Raw genomic sequence first — 19195 nt, 5'->3', positions numbered from 1 at the left:
AAATTTGTTTTTTTCTTTACAAAAATATATAAAATAAAAAAATAAAAAAATCCAAGTAACCGATATGATTGTTTATGATTTTCGGAAATTAAAAAAAATTGTGTTATAAATTTAAAAATTAAGAAAAAAAATTTTGGAACGTATTTAGTGTGCGCGGTTGCAAAATATTTTACTTTTAATGAAATTCGTAAAATCTATTTACTAGGACTTTAAAAAAATTTTAATACACAATGACGCACACCAAGTACGTTCCAAAATTTTTTTCTTAATTTTTAAATTTATAACACAATTTTTTTTAATTTCCGAAAATCATAAACAATCATATCGGTTACTTGGATTTTTTATTTTTATTTTATATATTTTTGTAAAGAAAAACAAATTTTTTTTTTCTTAATAGTCTTATGAACGTGGACTTGGCGCGATTTTTACAGTGAAACTGTTTTTGTTCGGATTTTAGTATTTTTGTAATTATAATAAAATTTACAATTGGTACCAACTTAAATCTCGCGTTGGCTGCATTTTTATAGCAAACTATCCCCTTGAAGCTACAGTTTATGTAAAATAATTCCAGCGCACCCTGGCGGGTGTAGATGCAAGCTGTGAAATATCTTTTTAACTGTAGTTTCCCATCTAATGAAGGATTACTATGCATTCTCGAATTATTTAGTCTGTGGCAGATCACTTTGCCCGTCGAAAAAGTCAGGATCGAAATTTTTGCGTTGCTATAGTTTGTGCTGATTAAATTTAATAATTTCAATTAGATTAATTGTTATAAGTGAATATAATTAATTAATAACAGTCAAATAAAGTATGAATTACTGTTATAATATACAATTTAGGAAAAAAAAGTACCGTAGAATTAAATAAAATTTTGCAACCTCAAAATACCGTTCTGCTTACAGTAAACATAGTCGGTAGTCTGGCGCTCCGTTTACAGCAGATTTGAACGGAACTTGGCGCCAGATTCTACCGAATCTGTGGATTAGTAAAAAATAACTTAAAAAAATTAGGAAAACGGTTGACCCTGAAGGCCATCCCTGCAACTTCCCGCTAATTCCATACCTGGGCGCTTAAAATTGCATTTCCGAAGTTTTTGAGCTCTTCGAGCTCAAAAATACAATTTATATGTTGTTTTGAGCTCTCCGAGCTTACTTCATTGTTTTAAGCTCTCCGAGGTTACTTCAAAAAGGAAGAGAATTCCAAAAGTGATAACCCGTAAAAACAAAGGATAGACTAGACTTCGAGAAATTGTACCTACATAAAAGCTACTTGATTCAAGAAGAATATTATCTTAAAAATTTTACTCTTGCTTAAAGATCTTCAGTTCTTTCTTGTTGAAAAAAGAGAAAAAAAAAATTTAACTTATATTTAATCCTTTTTTCCGTTGAAACTTTTAATGCTTACTCTTTAAATCAGTTTTTCACTAATTCAGTTTTAGAATTGTATTTATCCCCAATTTATAATTTAATTCTAGTCGAACTTTTAAAAAAATTCTTTGCACAAAACGAATACCGTCATTACATAAATTCATACATTTATAAAAGTTGATAAATGATAAATAACCTGGAAATAAACGTCAGAATTAGTATAACCTTTATATTACTTCAAAAGCGCCTTAAAAGGACAAAAAAAATAAAGTTGTCTTGAAAACTATCAACAAAGGAACATCATTTGTTCCCCAAATACGAAACTCCTTACATTTAAACATCTTACAAGTATATATGTGTCTATATATACTAAACATTTAAACGCAAGCTTGTACTTTCTCAGCTAAGAATTACTCGCTCAAAGATGCACCGAAACGTGTATAACCAACCATAAGCGTTCCGGACAGTATTTAGTCACCGGCTGCGGACTAGGACCAGACCCGAATAAGGCTTATACGGGATTATCGGGAATGATGTTCATCCGAGCTGATCTACAAGGCCGTCGCGTACTGTAGAAATATTTCCTTCGTATACAGCAGCTGTCTTGTCCAAAAACTGAAAACACATTAAATATAACACAATATAATAATAAATATAGTAGAAAACAATAAACAATTGTTATTATCCCTTATCGATAAAATTAGTGTCAAGTGTACAAATAATTCACACATAAACGAATCAAGCTCTTCCTATTCTACGATGAAAGATTATATATTGTATATTACTGAGAGCTAGGGTCTACTGCAACTCTTATTCCTACTACTTGCAGGGGTCGTCGGCACCAGAGCGTTTGACCCCTCGGAACATCAGACTGCAGACTACAGACTAGAGACTCTTCTACCCCAGGCTCATGAATCAACTCACATTAGGACATTAGTGAGCCCTGGGTCACTAATCTGTACTTTGTTATAAATTAAATTTCGACTTTATTTAATTATTTTCTAATCTTCTTTCGAAAACAAACAAATATAAGGCTTCTATTTCAGTTGTTTTTAATTTAATTTACACTAAAAGAAAAAATTACTTGATTGAAAAGTATTCTTGATCCAAAAAAATTTAAACCTTGATTCGATAACAAATTTCTTAATTTAAAATGCCAAAAAAATAAAAAATAAAACAAATATTAGAACCCATTATAAAAAACATTTGAGTCTTAGTTTTGATGATACAGAAAATAACAGAAATTAGAGAATTGCTGGTTTTCTGGAAACAAATCAGTAATACGCTGTTAAAAAGAATTAACTTGATTCAACAGAAAAATTGTTGAACCAAGAGAATAATTTTAAAGAGCTTGATCGCATTGATTTAAATACAAAAATTCTTGAATTGAGGAATTTTTCTTGGTTCAAGCAAGTTTTACTTGATTCAACAATTTTTCGTCTTAATTCAAACTAATAAAACTCTTCAAATTGATTTTCTTGATTCAACAATTTTTCTCATGAATTAAATTAATGTTTTTAACTTCCCGCTAAGAAAATTGAAAATTTTCAAAAATCGGGAAGTTATTGTTTTTACCCCGTTTTTCGAAAATCCAGTTTTCATCAGATCTCAACTTTTGAGGTCCTACTCCCTAAAATGAAATTAGTGAAATTTCACTAAATCACAGTGAAACTTCACTAATTCTTGCAGTTGAATTCGAGCAACTTAGAATTAGTGAAAATTCACTAAATGATTCAGTGAAAAAAGAAAACACTAATTGATCAGCGAAAATAAAATTCACTAATCAACAAATGAAAATATATTTCACTAATTTATAAATGAAAACAAAAGTCACTAATTCATTTGTAAAAGTAATGTTCACTAATTTAATAGTGACATTACTGGTCACTAATTCATTAGTTGTTTCAAACTATTGACAGAAATAGTGAAAATCATTATTTACATTAATAGAATTTACTATTTTATTCTTTATTACGGTTTAGCAGAATTCACCAATTTACCAGTCAAAAGTTATATTCGAATAAAAATATTTTTTTTTGTTAAAAAAAAAAAAAAAGGAAAAAAATAAATTAATTTCATCAAATTTTAGTAACTTGTCTCATCATCTATTACATTATTACAAGTTGCAGCATTATTTTCAGTTACTAGGGAATTACATATGTCATTGTTAAGATTATTGTAGAAACTATCCTCACTTTCATTTGATTTTAATGAATTACATATAGTTGTGTGAATAGCTGATATAACATTTTTAGGTTCTACTCCCATTTTAAAAATATAAGAATCGATTAAATTACAAAAATTAATCAATTCTTTAGGATACTCCAAATTGAACACATAATAACATTTATAGAGTAAATCAAATGCAAATATTGGTTCCATTTTTCTATCCACTTCGATGAACCATTCATCGCCTTGTATAAATGAACTAGTTCCCAATTGCCCTGATTACATTATTATATACGGTTGAATGCTATCTTTAGTGCTCGCACTTATTTCTTCGGAAAAATTTTTTTAATTTGCCCCTTCCTAGAAATATTAGAAATAATTATTGGGGTAAATAATATACGATTATAAACTTGAAAAAAATTTTTATGCATCTTACCGGCATAATTCTAATTAGAGATTGATTGAGAAACTTGCTCAAGAATACTTTCAAAATTCTATTATCAATAGAGCCAGGAAGTTGGCGTTTTTTATTTATTCAAATTTCAGGTTAAACATATGAATACTCATTTAAACAACTGCGAAAGTCCTGGCCTTAATTATCAATATTGTTTATAGGTCGTATCATAAATTATAGATGAAATTGCTAATAAAAATTATATAATTTTTACTCACTTCTAAAAACTACGATAATCTCTTCGGTCACAACTGATTCTAATTTTGAACATAATTCTTCAACAGTTAATTTAGCGTACTCTTCCATATAAATTATTTGAATCAATATTTTTTCCTTAAATATTTAAACTTAAACTTGAACTTTAAATTTCTAAACTCAAATTTTAACCGTCTTACTTGTACGAAAGATCAGTTAAAACTGTTGAAGTAACGAAAGGATCGTAGGTCATACGACTACAATATTCTGATACTACACTGTTTATGTCTCTGTTTATACAAAAGCATACTCAAACTAAAAAGGAAAACTTATTCGGCATGAGACTGTTTAACAGAATATTGTATCCAAAAGTGTTTATTTAAGTGTCGAATTTCTTGAACCGAAGAAAGCCAAACAGCATGCCGGCTACATAATCTTATGATTTATAATATAGAAACCTTGAAGTAAATGGTCCTATATGTAGATAAGAGTGGTTACGATTTTTTTTACTTATTTTTTGAGTTAAAAACTGACAAAAGAGTCGACTATATAATTAACAGATACCAATGTTTTATAATATATAAGTGATATGTGATATCACTAAAATCAGTGAAAACTTGACTAAATTTGAATTTGAAATGTAAAATATAAAAATATATTAATATACAATGAAATTTACGACTAAATTGGGAAAAATAAAATTACAGGTAATTTTAGTGAGAAATTCATTGACTGCATCGTAGTTTTCAACTTTTAATTAGCGATATCAAATAATACTCGAAAATTAGTGAAGATTCCACTAATAATTTAAGTGGAAGCGCTATTAAATCAGTGAAAAAAGGAATCACAAATAATATCAGTGTATTATTTATTCACGATTTCTGAAAAGTCACTATTAAATTAGTGAACATTGAAGTCATTAATACAATCAGTGACAAAATCACTGACAACCGAGTAGAAACAACTGCGTAATTAGTGAATTCTAAAACCACTAGTAGAATTAGTGACAAAGTAACTGCTAATTGATAAAAAAGACTTTTGAATTAGTGAAATTTAAAATTACTAATTGAGGTAGTGAAAAGTCTACTGATTAATCTAATAAAATCACTAATTTTACAGTGAAAAAATTTTCATTACCTGGATTAATGAAAATTTCACTAATTTTATTTTAGAGAGTAGGAAGCTTCCCTGACTATTCCCGCGATGGTGTGTGTGTGTGTGTGTGTGTGTGTGTGTGTGTGTGTGTGTGTGTGTGTGTGTGCGTGCGTGTGTGTAAACCTCTCATAACTTTTGAACGGCTTGACCGATTTGATCGCGGTTGGTGCCATTCAAAAGGGTTCGACTAAACTTAGATTTTGAAAACAAGTTGGACCGATAGATTTTGAGAAATCTTAAAAAAACGACGAAAAAAAATTTTTTCAAATGTGGTTTTTTTTCAATAACGTTCAAACGGCTTGACCGATCAATTCCAAAAACTAATCAGCTCTCAGCATCAAAAAACCACGTCGATCGCCACCAAGCCGGTTAAAATCGGTTGATTCGTTCGTGAGTAATCGTTGACGAAAGAAATCGAAAAAAAGTGTTTTTTTTCGAATTACACTGAAATTTCCGGTCTGATAAATTCGTGTTTGAAAACATATCATAGAATTTAAAAGACTGCGTCGAATGCCGCTAACCGCGTGAAAATCGGTTCATTCATTCAAAAGTTATTGCCGTTTTGAAAATTCAAAAAATAGTGTTTTATTAAATTCCTATCAGATTTTTGAGCTCGGAGAGCTCAAAACTACACGAAAATTATATTTTTGAGCTCGAAGAGCTCAAAAACGTCATAAGTGAGATTTTGAGCGCTTAATTACGAAAGTAGCGGGAAGTTGCAGGGATGGCCTTCAGGGTCAACCGTTTTCCTAATTTTTAACTTCCCGCTAAGAAAATTGAAAATTTTCAAAAATCGGGAAGTTATTGTTTTTACCCCGTTTTTCGAAAATCGAGTTTTCATCAGATCTCGATGTTTTAAGGTCCTAGGAAGCTTCCCTGACTATTCCCACGATGGTGTCCGTGCGGCTGTATGTATTTTTTTTTTTTTTTTTTTTTTTTTATAGAGGAGGTCAAATACATTTACGTATACCAAGACGAGATGTTTGTCCTGGGTATGTCGGACTCGGAAGTCAATATTATTGACAACAATACCGACTAAACATCCTCCTCTCTCTTTCCCCATAGATGTTACGGGGAAGACTGGATCGGGACCGCGTTAGCATTACTTCAATCCAGTCCGTGTTGCGTCTCACGACGGTTACTCCTACTTACTAGTCTCTTTCTGCGATTTTTTCCTTTAAAAGACGCTGCGCATAGGCTGCGACAGCTGACTAGTTATCTTCTTTTTTGATCATGCAGGTTACTAAGCTCTTAGAGGAGAGCGTGGTGCCAATAGTTTCATCAGTACTGCTTTTGTAGCTGCCCGTCTCTCCCGATGTCCATCGGTCCTGCCACTCTTGTTGCGTTTCCGCCTTTATCCTCGTTCTTGCTTCCTTCATGTTTTCGTCACTGTTTTTAGCGTCATAGAGTTTCGCTCTCTCAAACGCGAGTAGGTCGATAGGTGCGGCTCCCGCAATGACCAATATAGCCGCCTCGGAAACCGTTCAATAGGCGCAGGCAACCCTGAGAGCGCCTCGCCGCTGCACTGCCGCTATTTTTCGTCGGTAGGTCTTCTGTTTCAATATGTCTGCCCATATTTCTGCTCCATAAAGTAGTACCGAGTGGACTACTTCTAGAAGAACTCTTCTCTTTTTGGTTCTTGATCCCATAGTGTTGGTCATGATTCTTGCTAGGCTAGACACCGTCTTGCTGGCTTTCTTGCATGCACTGTCAAGGTGTTCGCGGAAAGATAGTTTCTCGTCTATCATTACCCCTAGATAGAGCAGGGCCCTTGTTGACGTCGTATGTGTGTGTGTGTGTGTGTGTGTGTGTGTGTGTGTGTGTGTGTGTGTGTGTGTGTGTGTGTGTGTGTGTGTGTGTGAACCTCTTATAACTTTTGAACGGATCGGCCGATCGGATCGAAATAGATGGCGATCCAAAGAGTATCATTGCCATTAAATTTCGTGAAAATTTGAATCGATTCGGTTCGCTAGATTTTGAGAAATCTCAAAAATAAAATTTTCAAAAAATCGTTTTTTTGAAATAACTTCTAAACGGCTTTACCGATCAATTCCAAAAACTAATCAGCTCTTTAGCTTAAAAAACCACGTCGATTGCCACCAGTCTCATCAAAATCGGTTGATTCGTTCGAGAGTTATCGAAAACGAAAAATTTCGAAAGAAGTGTTTTTTTCACATAACTTCGAGATTTCTTTTTGGATCATTTTTGACAAAATGAAATAATTATTAGAGCTCAAAAAATCACGCCGATCACCATCAAGAACGTGAAAATTGGTTGATTGGTTCGTGAGTTATCGTTGTCGAAAAAATTCGGAAAAAGTGAATTTTTCAAATTTCTTTAAGATTTTCGGTTCGATCAGTTTGTGTTGAAAAGTATATCATAAATTCTGAAAAAGTGCATGGAATACTGCCAACCGCGTAAAAATCGATTCATTCATTTACAAATTATTACAGTTTGAAAATTCAAAAAATACTGTTTTATTAAACTTCTATCAGCCTTTTGAACTCGAAGAGCTCAAAAGCATACAAAAGCTATTCCTTTGAGCTCGGGGAGCTCAAAATACCACAGAAATTGTATTTTTGAGCTCGAAGAGCTCAGAAACGTCATAAGTGCAATTTCAAGCGTTTAGGTATGGAATTGGCGGGAAGTTGCAAGGATGGCCTTTAGGGTCAACCGTTTTTCAGATTTTTTTTAATCATATCTGCACCGAAAGTTTAAACTTTCCTTTACCTTATCGAATAACATATACAAACAAAAAATGAACAGCTTGACATTTATACTAACCTTTTCACAAAAACAAGAGCACAAAGTTTAAAGTTTAAACTTTGGGTTGTAAATATGATGAAAAATAGTATACGCGCCAGCGAGAAAAGTAGGATATCCCAATCCGCGTGTTTATCACCCTTGCCTTCGATTTGGGAGACAATTTTACACGCGGCTTGGAATGTCTTACTTTCCTCCCTCGGTGCATAATATATTTTCTTGAATTCATTCGTTTTTTTTTTTATTTTGTAATAAAAAAATTTTTTACAAACTAGAATTTTTTACAAACCAGAATTGCTAACACTAGTTTAATTTAAAATCTCGCATTTTTTTTGTAAGCCATAAATTATAGCTTAGGTAAATTTATAACACTGCGAATTTAAAAAAAAAAAATTCACCAAATGAAACACTCGAATTAATTGAAATTATTCATAAATTGAATGTTCTTTCTTACTAAATTTAAGTAACGTTAAAAAATTCACTTCTACATAAAGAATAAAATTTATTGTGTGTAACCATTGACGTAAAACATATTGAATTTTTCACTTTTGCAACAGTCAATCATTTTACAAATTTTCAATGTACTGCAATAACACTCCGAAATAATTTTTATATTATTATATTCGTCAACAAACTTAAGCTCACATTTTTCCCAAAAATCATGTAACATATTAATGACGGCTCAATTTTTAAAAATCCATTACATTTCCGGTAACCGAAAGGTATATAAGATGCACGTGTTAGACACATCTCATCATCACATCCAGAAAAAATCTTCCCATTACATCAGTATCCCCAAATACAGACGAAGATATATAGATTCAAACGCATCCATCAGATAATAAAAGTATGTATCTATTTATCACCGTCTGCTTCCGAAAACAAAATAGAAACTCATCACTATTTTATTTTTTATTTTATCATTCTAAAACTCCAATTTACTATCAACATAAAACCTATCAATAAAATTTTCTATTTATTTATTTATTTATTTATTTATCGAATCAGACCTAGACAAGTGTTCCCTAAAGGCTTCAGGTACAAAATATAAATTCATAGTGAATATACATTTTTAGAATCACATAATTAATTTTATATAGTAAGTTATTGAATTTAAGGTAGTTGTTGCGTGATAGGCATTTCAACAGAAAATTATGAAATTTTTTTTATTGAAAGATAAATATATTAATAATTCACTATCAAAATTTCAGATCAATTGACTGCACCGTTTTTGAGTAATTAGTTTTCGAAATTGCATCTTTTACACGTAGAGGTATAGAGAGATGGTAAAGTTAGTATAAAATCTTCCGTACCACTCGAGTGGGCCAAAGATTTCATACTAACTTTACCATCTCTCTATACCTCTACGTGTAAAAGATGCAATTTCGAAAATTAATTACTCAATAACGGTGCGGTCAATTGATTTAAAATTTTGGTAGTAAATTATTAATATATTCATCTTTCAATAAAAAAAATTTCATAATTTTCTGTTGAAATGCCTATCACGCAACAACTACCTTAAGCAATATTAAATGTTCTCATTAAAAAACAAATTATAAGCAGATCCTTTAAATTCATCAAACAATTTAATTGCAATTAGTGCAAATAAACGCCGGAAGTAACTGTATTGCATGTATGTTGATAGAACATATGATTCTGATGTAAAATATAAAATATTAATAAATGTAAAATATAAATAGTATAAGTAATAAACAGTATAATGACATTACTTGCGACTAAAATGTGGCAGTAAAGCAAAAAAAAACTATGTACACAGAACACACACTCACATATTATATGTGGGTTATTGTATTGTATACGCGGCGCTTAATCTGTTTGTTGTAGCCGGCTGCTAAGTGGTTTCCCATTCTGTCTATATACTACATAATACTACAATTATATATGTGATATATATATATATATATATATATATATATGTTATTCTGGTTTTATATAATACACATATACACACCCTTGATCCATGACGATGATCGGTAATACAACGAAAGTAAAAGCCATGAACCATGGATAGGAGCATAACTGGTCGATGGTGTCGAGGGTTCTTCATCTCTTCACTCTACACTCAACACTCTACTTTACATCTACCGATCTGGACCATATATATGATCATAATCATAATCATAACTACTAAACGCAAAAACGACACATGTTGTTACATATTACATCGGCTATTGTTGTTCCCCTAACTAATACTCTACCGGGTGGAGTGGAAAGTGGAGAGTACTCTAGACTCTAGATATAGTGTGTAATAATAAAGTGATGGGGCATTCGACGACTGATAGATCACCCAGACAAATAGAAATAAAAATAGTATTAATACACAAAGTAAAGAGGGAAACTAATCGTGTACCACTTGACACCGACGACGAGGATCCTTGACAATCCCAAGTGTGGTCGGATGCTCGTTTTGGTTTTCCTAACTGACATGCACGAAATACGTTCACATATTTGTATATGTATATCCATACTTTGGATCAAGTGTGCGTGTTTTGTTAAACTTTCTTACGCTAATACGCTCTGCATCTACTATATTATATTATATTATATTATATATACGAGTAAAAGCAAGGAAGTGTGTAGTCAAGTGTAGTTAATGTACACGTGTGTAGACGTCCACGGGTATTTGTGGATTTATGAATTGCTCGAGACGTACAGATTTATTCAACTGAGATATTTAGATCAAGACACGGTGGTCTCCAATTTCGCGTGCTTGGGTTATTTTTTTGACTTTTTTTTTTAATTAAGATTAATAGGTACATTTTTGAGTGTCTAAACATCAGGTTGTTATTAATTATTTTAGAGTCATGTTCCTAGAGTTGATTTTTTTTAGAGTTTTTTATGTTTCAGTGGATAGTTTTCAGTACTTGTAATAACAATAATTATTATTAATTAGATGATAGGCATTTGTATTTTATTTAAGATTTTTGTGATTAATATTCAGATAGAGAAATTTTTCTTATTTAAAGATTGAAATTAAAGTTTAATTGGTTTATTCGGTGATTTTAATGACATTTTTAACTAAAAATTTAATTTTTTTCTTATGAATTTTTAATGATGATTTATTTACTTGTTGTTTGGAAAATTATTATAAGAAATTTAAAATTTTGTTTTAACTTTAAAGCTTGTCTAAGAAAAACCGATACAAGGTACTTTTTTATCAATAAATGTAACAGCTATGAAATATTTTTTTCTTCTTTTGGAGTTGAATTATTAACCTAACTCAAATTAGTTCTTTAATTATTTACTTTTATTAAAAAACTAGAAATAGTATATTACATACCTAGGCCAGTAAAATAAGAAAAGTCTCAGATCACATGTAATTCCCGACTAGGAACTACTTTGGGATTACCCAGCGTATACATCTGGACCTGATTGGGCCCCGAAGAGGCACGCCCAATTGAGAAATCCCTATAAGGGCCTAATTCGCCCCCAATTGGGCAATCCCAACGTAAAAATAAAAATTTTTATTCAGTTTTTCCCGATAGGGCCCTGCGTGGGACCTAAATGGGAAATCCCAATGCAAAAATGAGTAGCTTCATTCAGTTTTTCCCAATAGGGTCCTGTGTGGGACCTAAGAGGGATAACCTAACGGAAAAAAAAATAAAATTTCTAAATTTTCCCCAGTGGGAACTGTGTGGGATCTAAGAGGGATAACCCAAGGTAAAATAAAAATAAAATTGCTAAGTTTTCCTAAGTGGGATCGATGTGGGACCGAAGAGGATTTTCCCAACGTAATGTAAATAAGGCATCGATGGGTTTTCTTAACTGGGCTCGTAGTAGGATCCAATTGGAATAACCCAACCTGAGAGTAGAAACATGAATAAATAATCTTTAAATTTAGACAATCGTTTATTTATATAAAAAATCAATCACCCAAAGATCTGGTGAGCTTATATTCTTAGCACATATTCATTGTAAATTAATTAGAAATAAAAATAAAAATTAGCCGTTAAGTATAGAAAATAATTAGGAAAAAAATTCATCCAACATTGTTAAATAAAAACTACAAAATTTAGATTTATCAAATTTTACATAACTTTATATTTTGAAAAATTTAATTTTACGAGATTAAAAATACATTCTAAAAAATCGGGATGAATTCGGAGTAAATCTTAATCCAAATTAAAATTTAATCCCATTACTCGGAGTTTTGGAGTAAAGTAATTAAACGATTCGCGTATAGAGTGAATCCGAAGTTTTTTTAGCGGAGTTATTCCAGATTAATTTGGGATGAATTCGAGATTAAATTCAAGTACTCCACAGAAAAAAAGGTTCACTTAAGCCAAGAAAATATTTTTCTTCCTAATTATTTTCTTAAACGAAAAAAAAAATTTTTTTGGCACAAGAAATTTCACTTATTCCAATAAAATTAATTTTCTTGCTTATTAAAGAAATAAGTATCTTGATCCAAGAAAATTTATTTAAGTTAAGAAAATCTTGTTGTTTTAAAAAAATTTAGTCTCTTGCTCCAAAAAATTTAGTTCTTGATAGAAGTAAATTTTCTTACCTTGAGAAAATTTTTCTCTTGCTCCAAAAAATTAAATATCTCGATAGAAGTAAATTTTCATTAATATTTTTATTGATCAACGTCAAATGGGAAGATCATATAATATTGAAGCTTTTTTTTTCATTTAATATGTATAATTGCACGCTAAAATAATATAAAATGGGTATCAAATATTCAAGAGAAAAATTTTCTCAAGGTGAGAAAATTTTTTTTTCAGCTGCCCGACTAGAAATTGTAGTGAGGAATGCCGAAGAATTAGTGAGGGGCAAGTTTGGCTTGCCTAACTTAGGCAAGCCTAATTTGCGCCTTCTTAAATCCACGTTAGGCAAAACGAAGATTGGCATGCCAAATTTGCATGTAATTTGGGACATCTATGGCAAGCTGAACTTCGGCGAACCTTTGGAATGCCTGACTAGCTGGAAGTAACGATAACCAAAGATTTGCCGAAGTTTGGCTTGCCATAAATGTCCCTAATTACCTTTAAGTTTGGTAAACCGAACTTTCGTAAGCCTTTGGATTTTATAATTTCCTGCAAGTTAGGTATTCCAAATATTCGCCAAACTTCGTCTTACCATAGATGGCCCCAATTACTTTTAAGTTTGGCAAACCAAACTTTCGTAGACCTTTGGATTTTATAATTTCCTGCAAGTTAGGCATTCCAAACGTTTGACGAACTTCGGCGTTTCTTGCCAAAGTACTCGAAAACGGAGTGGGAGAAGATATTTGGCTTTAAGTCTTTCCAAGGTTAATCCTTTTAGTTCTATACATATAAAAGTGTGTATTTATGAGAGTATTTGTGTATTGTACATATAAACATGGTGTCTCATGTACCCGACTAGAAATTTCAGTGAGGCATATGCCGAAGAACCAATTCGGGGCAAGTTTGGCTTGCCTAACTTAGGCTTGCCTAGGTTGTACCTCATAAAAACCAAGGTAAGCAGAACGAAATGTTTGGCTTGCCATATTTGAACGTAACTAGGAAAGTTTCATGGATTCCTTAAGTCTGATATATCATGAGAACGCCGAACTGGTTTCAAGTAACGATAACCTGAGTTTTGCTAGTTTGGAGCGAACTTGGCTTTCCGAACTTAGGCTAGCCCAATTCAAATCTTATTTGTTTTAAATTAGGCAAGCCGAACATTGGTTGTGCTTATAAGTATCTTGAAGTAAGAGGTCGCTCATCATCGGCGTAGCGTCGCGGTATGGTATAGGGCCCTCGTGCGTCGGGTACCGTGTTCGAGTCTCGCGTTCGACATGTACGATTTTTAATAATTAATAATTATTAATTATAATTACTATTAAGGCGAGTGTGAAGTAAAGTTAAGTGTTATGTGTGATTAGTGTATCTAACTCCTCCATCATCTCCTTCCCCCTTGACTTATCAAATCTACCAATCAAAAAAACCTCTTCACATTAAGAAACGCTCCAAAAAACAAAAACAAAAAAATTACAGAAAAAATAAAATTAAATAATAAAAATAATATTAAATAAAAGCAACAAAGAATTTGTTTTTTTTTTTATTCATGAAATATTTAAAAAATTTAATCCTAAATTTAATATTTATACTTAAAATAGTAAAAGAAGATAAAAAAAAAAGCATTTGTTATTATTAATTTTCGCTTGATAATAAAAAAGCTAAAAATCAAAAAAGAATTAGATTTGGATTCTTCGTTGCGAATTTGGTTTCCAAACTGCAACCTAATCAGGAAGCCAAGTTAGGCTGAGCCTCGCAACTGCGTTACATCCCAAACTTCGGCCTGGTTTGGATACCTCACTTACTGCAAGTTTGGAATTCGGCATGCCTTACTTGCGCCAAATCACTGCCTCACTGAAATTTCTAGTCGGGTGAAGTAAGTGGCGCTGCTTCCCTAATATAAAGTACCTAAAAATCTTGATCAAATATAAAAATTTATTGTATCAAGTACTTAAAATAATTTGAATTAAGAAAAAATTACTTCCACCGAGAATAGAATTTCAAGAAAAATTTTTACTTCGGCCAACGCAACTTCGGTCTTCCTTCAGGCACCCGAAAATTTTCTTGAGCCAAGAATTTTGTTTTCCAGTCAAGAAATTTTTTTTTCTGTGTGAGTTTTTAGACTTAAATACATTTTGATGTTGCTGAAACAAGATTCATACTCCGAATTTTTTCTTCTCAGTATAAAAAAAATTTTATATAAAGATAATTTTTATTATTAGTATATAAGAATTCAATTTTTGAAAAATATCCAACTTTTGAGGATTCACATTTGCAAAAGAATTTATATTGTAAAAAAAATTAAACTTTCATAATTAAATTTTTATCCATACAATAAAATTTTAAAAAATAACTTGCATTTCAAAAAAATTTTAATTTAAAAAAAAAAAAATTTTGTGTTAGCATAAGGGGGATTCCAAATTTAATCGGACATTTTGAAGGAATTTTATTTTTGATTTTTTCAATTTTTTGACATTTTTCAGTCGTTTTTTTTTTTTTATTTTTAAATTTTTTATTTAATTTATACAAAAGTTTATTTTCACGTCAGTAAAGTGGATAAATAAAAAAAAAAAAAAACAATTTCTTAAAGCTTGAACATAACATGAATAATGTCTCAGTCAACCGGTAAAGTTCATGTATACGAGATAGGAAATTTTCTCATCAGCACTCCTGCTTGGATCAGCGGTAATGTCAAGGACTGAGGACCCAAAGGACGCAAGTTCGAGCCCAACTCACGACAAGGATTTTTTCTATCAACGCTTTCATTTGAATTCAAATTAAATTTACTAACGAGATCATAATATAATATGAGAATATGGTTCTAAATTATTTTTAATCTATTCGAAAATCACAATATTTTTTCTTTCAAAATTTAGATTGGGCTCTGATGGGGATTACCCCATTGGGACCTGAGAGGGATTGCCCAATGAGGGCCGCATAGGACTTTGCGTGACATCCCCATGTGGGGTCCCTATTAGGAAACCCAACGAGGGCCCAATAGGTCTTACATTAAAATTTCTAGTCGGGTTGATGGCCGAGGCGAAACCGAGGTTGACAAGCATGTGATCTGAGGCTTTCTTATTTACTGGCCAAGGTGTGTATACTATTTTTCTGCTCGACGTAGCCGGAATGTGGCAACTTTGTTTAGCGCAGCGGCCAGAAAGTTGCCACTTTCCGGCCGGAGGGCAGAAAATTAAATTGCGCGCTGTACGCGCGCGCTCTAATCCTGAACCGCTAAGGAATCAGTGTCCATTCTTTCGATCAGTATCGAGAATTTCGATACTAAACTAATTTCACTTTAGTCATAAATCTTATAATATGGGATCAATTCTTATGCTTTTTGATTGATATTTCATTTATTACTAAAACTCATTTGAGATTTCATTTATATGAACACTGGAAAAGGTTTTTTTGAACCAAATAAATTTATGAAGAAGATCAAAATCATATTTTTTGGCCCAAAATGTGTTTCTTCAAATTAATAAAGAATTGATTTTTTCTGTTCGTCAAATACTGTTAAACTAATTAAATTGAACTTCCAAAGCCTAATAAAATTTCAAAACTATTATGTTATTTTCTTTCATATAAAAGTATATATACTGAACAAAAATTAACTTAAAAAAAAATTTCTTTAATGAGAAAAATTATTTTAAAGAGCTTCATCGTCTTGATTTAAGTAGACAAATTTTTGAACTAAGAAATTTTCCTTAATTTAAGTAAATTATACTCATTTCAATAATTTTTCTCTTGAATCAGGTTAACTTTTTTTTTAGTCCACAATAAATTTTTCACTCGACCCCCAAACTTACCCTTAACTTTCCCTCAGCATTTATATTTAATCTTCAAAAACATACAAACAATACGTGTTCTATCTCCTCGAAAGAAACAATAAATCCACACCAATAAACAATAAACACTGAAATCAACAAATCCCCCTCGGATTCTTATCAATTCCACCTCAATATTTATCATCCATGCTCCAGAATAAAACCACCGGCTAATAACCCTTGTACTCGCGTTAATATCTCCCAAATTCTTCAATCTTCAATCTCCAATGATAGAATACAAAATTCAAAATATTTAATCTTTTTTTCTCCATAGTTCACTATTTACACTCCGATTTCAAATAAAACAAGTTAAAGTACCAGCAATAGAAAGGGGAACCTGATGCCTTCATAGTAGTCTCTGGAGAGCCAAAAGCCGTACGTACGCCGGATAATTAGGTTTTGACGGTCGCCTGCGCATCTCACTCCATGTCATCGTTAATGTTTAGCTTCTCTGACACTCATTTTTATCACTAGGAACAAATACAAGCCCCTCAGCTCCAGCATTTCATCAGCTCCCGATTTCACATCGGCTGCAATTATAAATATAATTAATAATTACCATAAAAATAAATAAAAATAAAACAGCTACTGGCAACTGATTAAAAGTTGCCGAAGTTTATTAACTTTTAATGCAATAATATTCGGTTTTAATAAGACCCGGCTCCTTATTCTCTTCTTCTTATTATAAAGAGTAAGGAGGGCGATAAATTTGGATAAATATGCAATATATAAGTTGGTCAGTTTTGTAATTTAAAAAAAAAACTTATGAGTATGAGTATCGGCAAATAAAACCGCGATCTTGATGCCTCGCCCTTGGTCCTCGGTCCTCAGGTCCTCAACTTGCAACATACAATGAAGATATATAACATATATATGTATATATAAGTTAAAAGCGCAAGTCCACAAGGTCCTGGGATCGATTCTTTACTCAGCAGGAGGCTCCTCCCACCACGACGGCCATCTTGCAACCGGCAAAACCGTGTTCGCTATATCGTATCACACTTCACCGCATCCAGGTTACATTTGCTGTATTGAGAACTCTCCAGTCCCTTATGATACAGTCGACGCTCTCTGTATTGGACCTCTCTGTATTTGACCGCTCTCTGTATTTTACCACATTCTTCCTCTGTATTTGACGATTTTACACAGCTCTTATGGATAAGGACGAGTCAAATACAGAGAATGGTCCTGTACGGGCGAGTCAAATACAGAGAGCGTTGACTGTCAATTTTACACCTTCGTTCTCTTTTCACTTCATTTCTATCCTTGGACTCAGTTTTTGCTTTTATTTTATTTTATTTGTTATATATTGTGTTTGTCTTTTAGTTTCGTTACAATTTAATCCTTTTGTTTACAGGTACTCAAATACTGCGACCACCTTCATGGCAAGTGGTACTTTTCCGAGGTCCGTGCTATTTTTTCACGGCGGTACCTTTTACAGAATGTCGCCATTGAAATTTTCCTTGCAAGTCGGAGTGAGTATTTTTTTTATTTTTAATTTTTGAAAGTTTCAGTTATTTTTCAATTTTTTCATGGAAATAAAAAAAATATAAATTTGAAAAATTATTGGTATTTTTTTCAAATATTTTTACCGATTTTAAGACCATTTGTTTGATTTGAAAATTTGTAATGTTAATTTAATGAAAATTTTTTTTAGTATTATCAAAGAGTTAATAAAAAAATTTTCTCCGTGAAAAATTTTTTAATGAAGTTAGTTTTCAATTAGAAATTGTGAAGAATTTTTTTAATTTTGAACTAAAAGATTCTACTTGTCACTGAAAGAAAAAAAATCTTTCGTAAATTAAGAGTTGTTTTTTGATCAACGCATTTTAAAAAGTTTATAATTTTATGCTAAAAAATTGCTTTCTTCAATTCTTAAGTTGTAAAAATTTTTTTTATTGTGTTGTATCAATCACTGAGAAATAAAATTTTATTTGTCGCTTGAAGAATAAAACTTTTTTTTTGACAAATTATTATTTTTTATTTTTAGTACGCTTTGTTCGTTTGACTTTAAACTTTTGCCGATTTTAAAACGTCTGATTAATTTGAAAATTTGCACACGTATCAAGGACCGATAACCGTATACAATAATTTAATAATTTTATCCTCGTAACCTGACCAGGATTACCGGGGTAAAACAATAACTAATTTTACAGGTTAATTATACACCATCAATCGAATTACAGTTAATATTTTCTTCTTTTTAATTAAATAAAATATTAAAATCTACTGCTTCTGGTTTTTAATTATACTAAAGAATTTAAAAATAAATTATAACTTAAATAAGTCAAAAACATAGTTTAAAAACATACTAAACTCAAAAGTATAAAATAATTTTAAGTAAGTTTAAACTAATAATAGAGTTATTATCAACAAAATTTTTTATTTTAGTGTAAAAATAATATAGAATGCTTTTTAAAATATTTTTCTAATAATTTTACTCTTCTGAATTTCTGTTAATAAAATATTTCCAACATTTTTATGAAATATCTCCACTTTCTTTACAATGAAATAAATTTTTTATTCTTTATTCTTACTTCAAACTTATTAAAAATCATTCAAAATAATTTTCTATTTTTAAGTTTAGTTTATTATTAAACCATTTTTTTTGTTTTTTAATAGTATAATTTATTTAAAAATAAATCATTAATTTCTTCTAACTTCAATACGACATGATTATGAGATTTTTTTTTAAAGTCGATTTCAATAAACCGTACGCAGGATTCGAACCGCAATCCTTGAGTTTGGATTCCCGCACCGAAT

At 31.2% G+C, this 19195-nt stretch overlaps 1 protein-coding gene across 11 annotated transcripts in view; it reads left to right on the top strand.

The window, feature by feature from the left end:
• LOC123271818 (neurobeachin) overlaps window positions 1-19195 on the top strand; it is a 497397-nt gene that overhangs the window by 454621 nt on the left and 23581 nt on the right. For all 11 annotated transcript variants that reach the window (XM_044738256.1, XM_044738261.1, XM_044738253.1 and 8 more), the window contains one exon: window positions 17790-17907. In XM_044738256.1, the coding sequence (XP_044594191.1) occupies window positions 17790-17907 (118 nt within the window). The remainder of the gene's footprint in view (window positions 1-17789; window positions 17908-19195) is intronic.

This window comes from Cotesia glomerata, linkage group LG9 (assembly GCF_020080835.1).
Source record: "Cotesia glomerata isolate CgM1 linkage group LG9, MPM_Cglom_v2.3, whole genome shotgun sequence".
Classification (NCBI taxonomy): Eukaryota; Metazoa; Arthropoda; class Insecta; order Hymenoptera; family Braconidae; genus Cotesia; species Cotesia glomerata.
The sequence above is the reverse complement of the archived record's forward strand: the minus strand, read 5'-3'. Positions and strand labels throughout refer to the sequence as shown.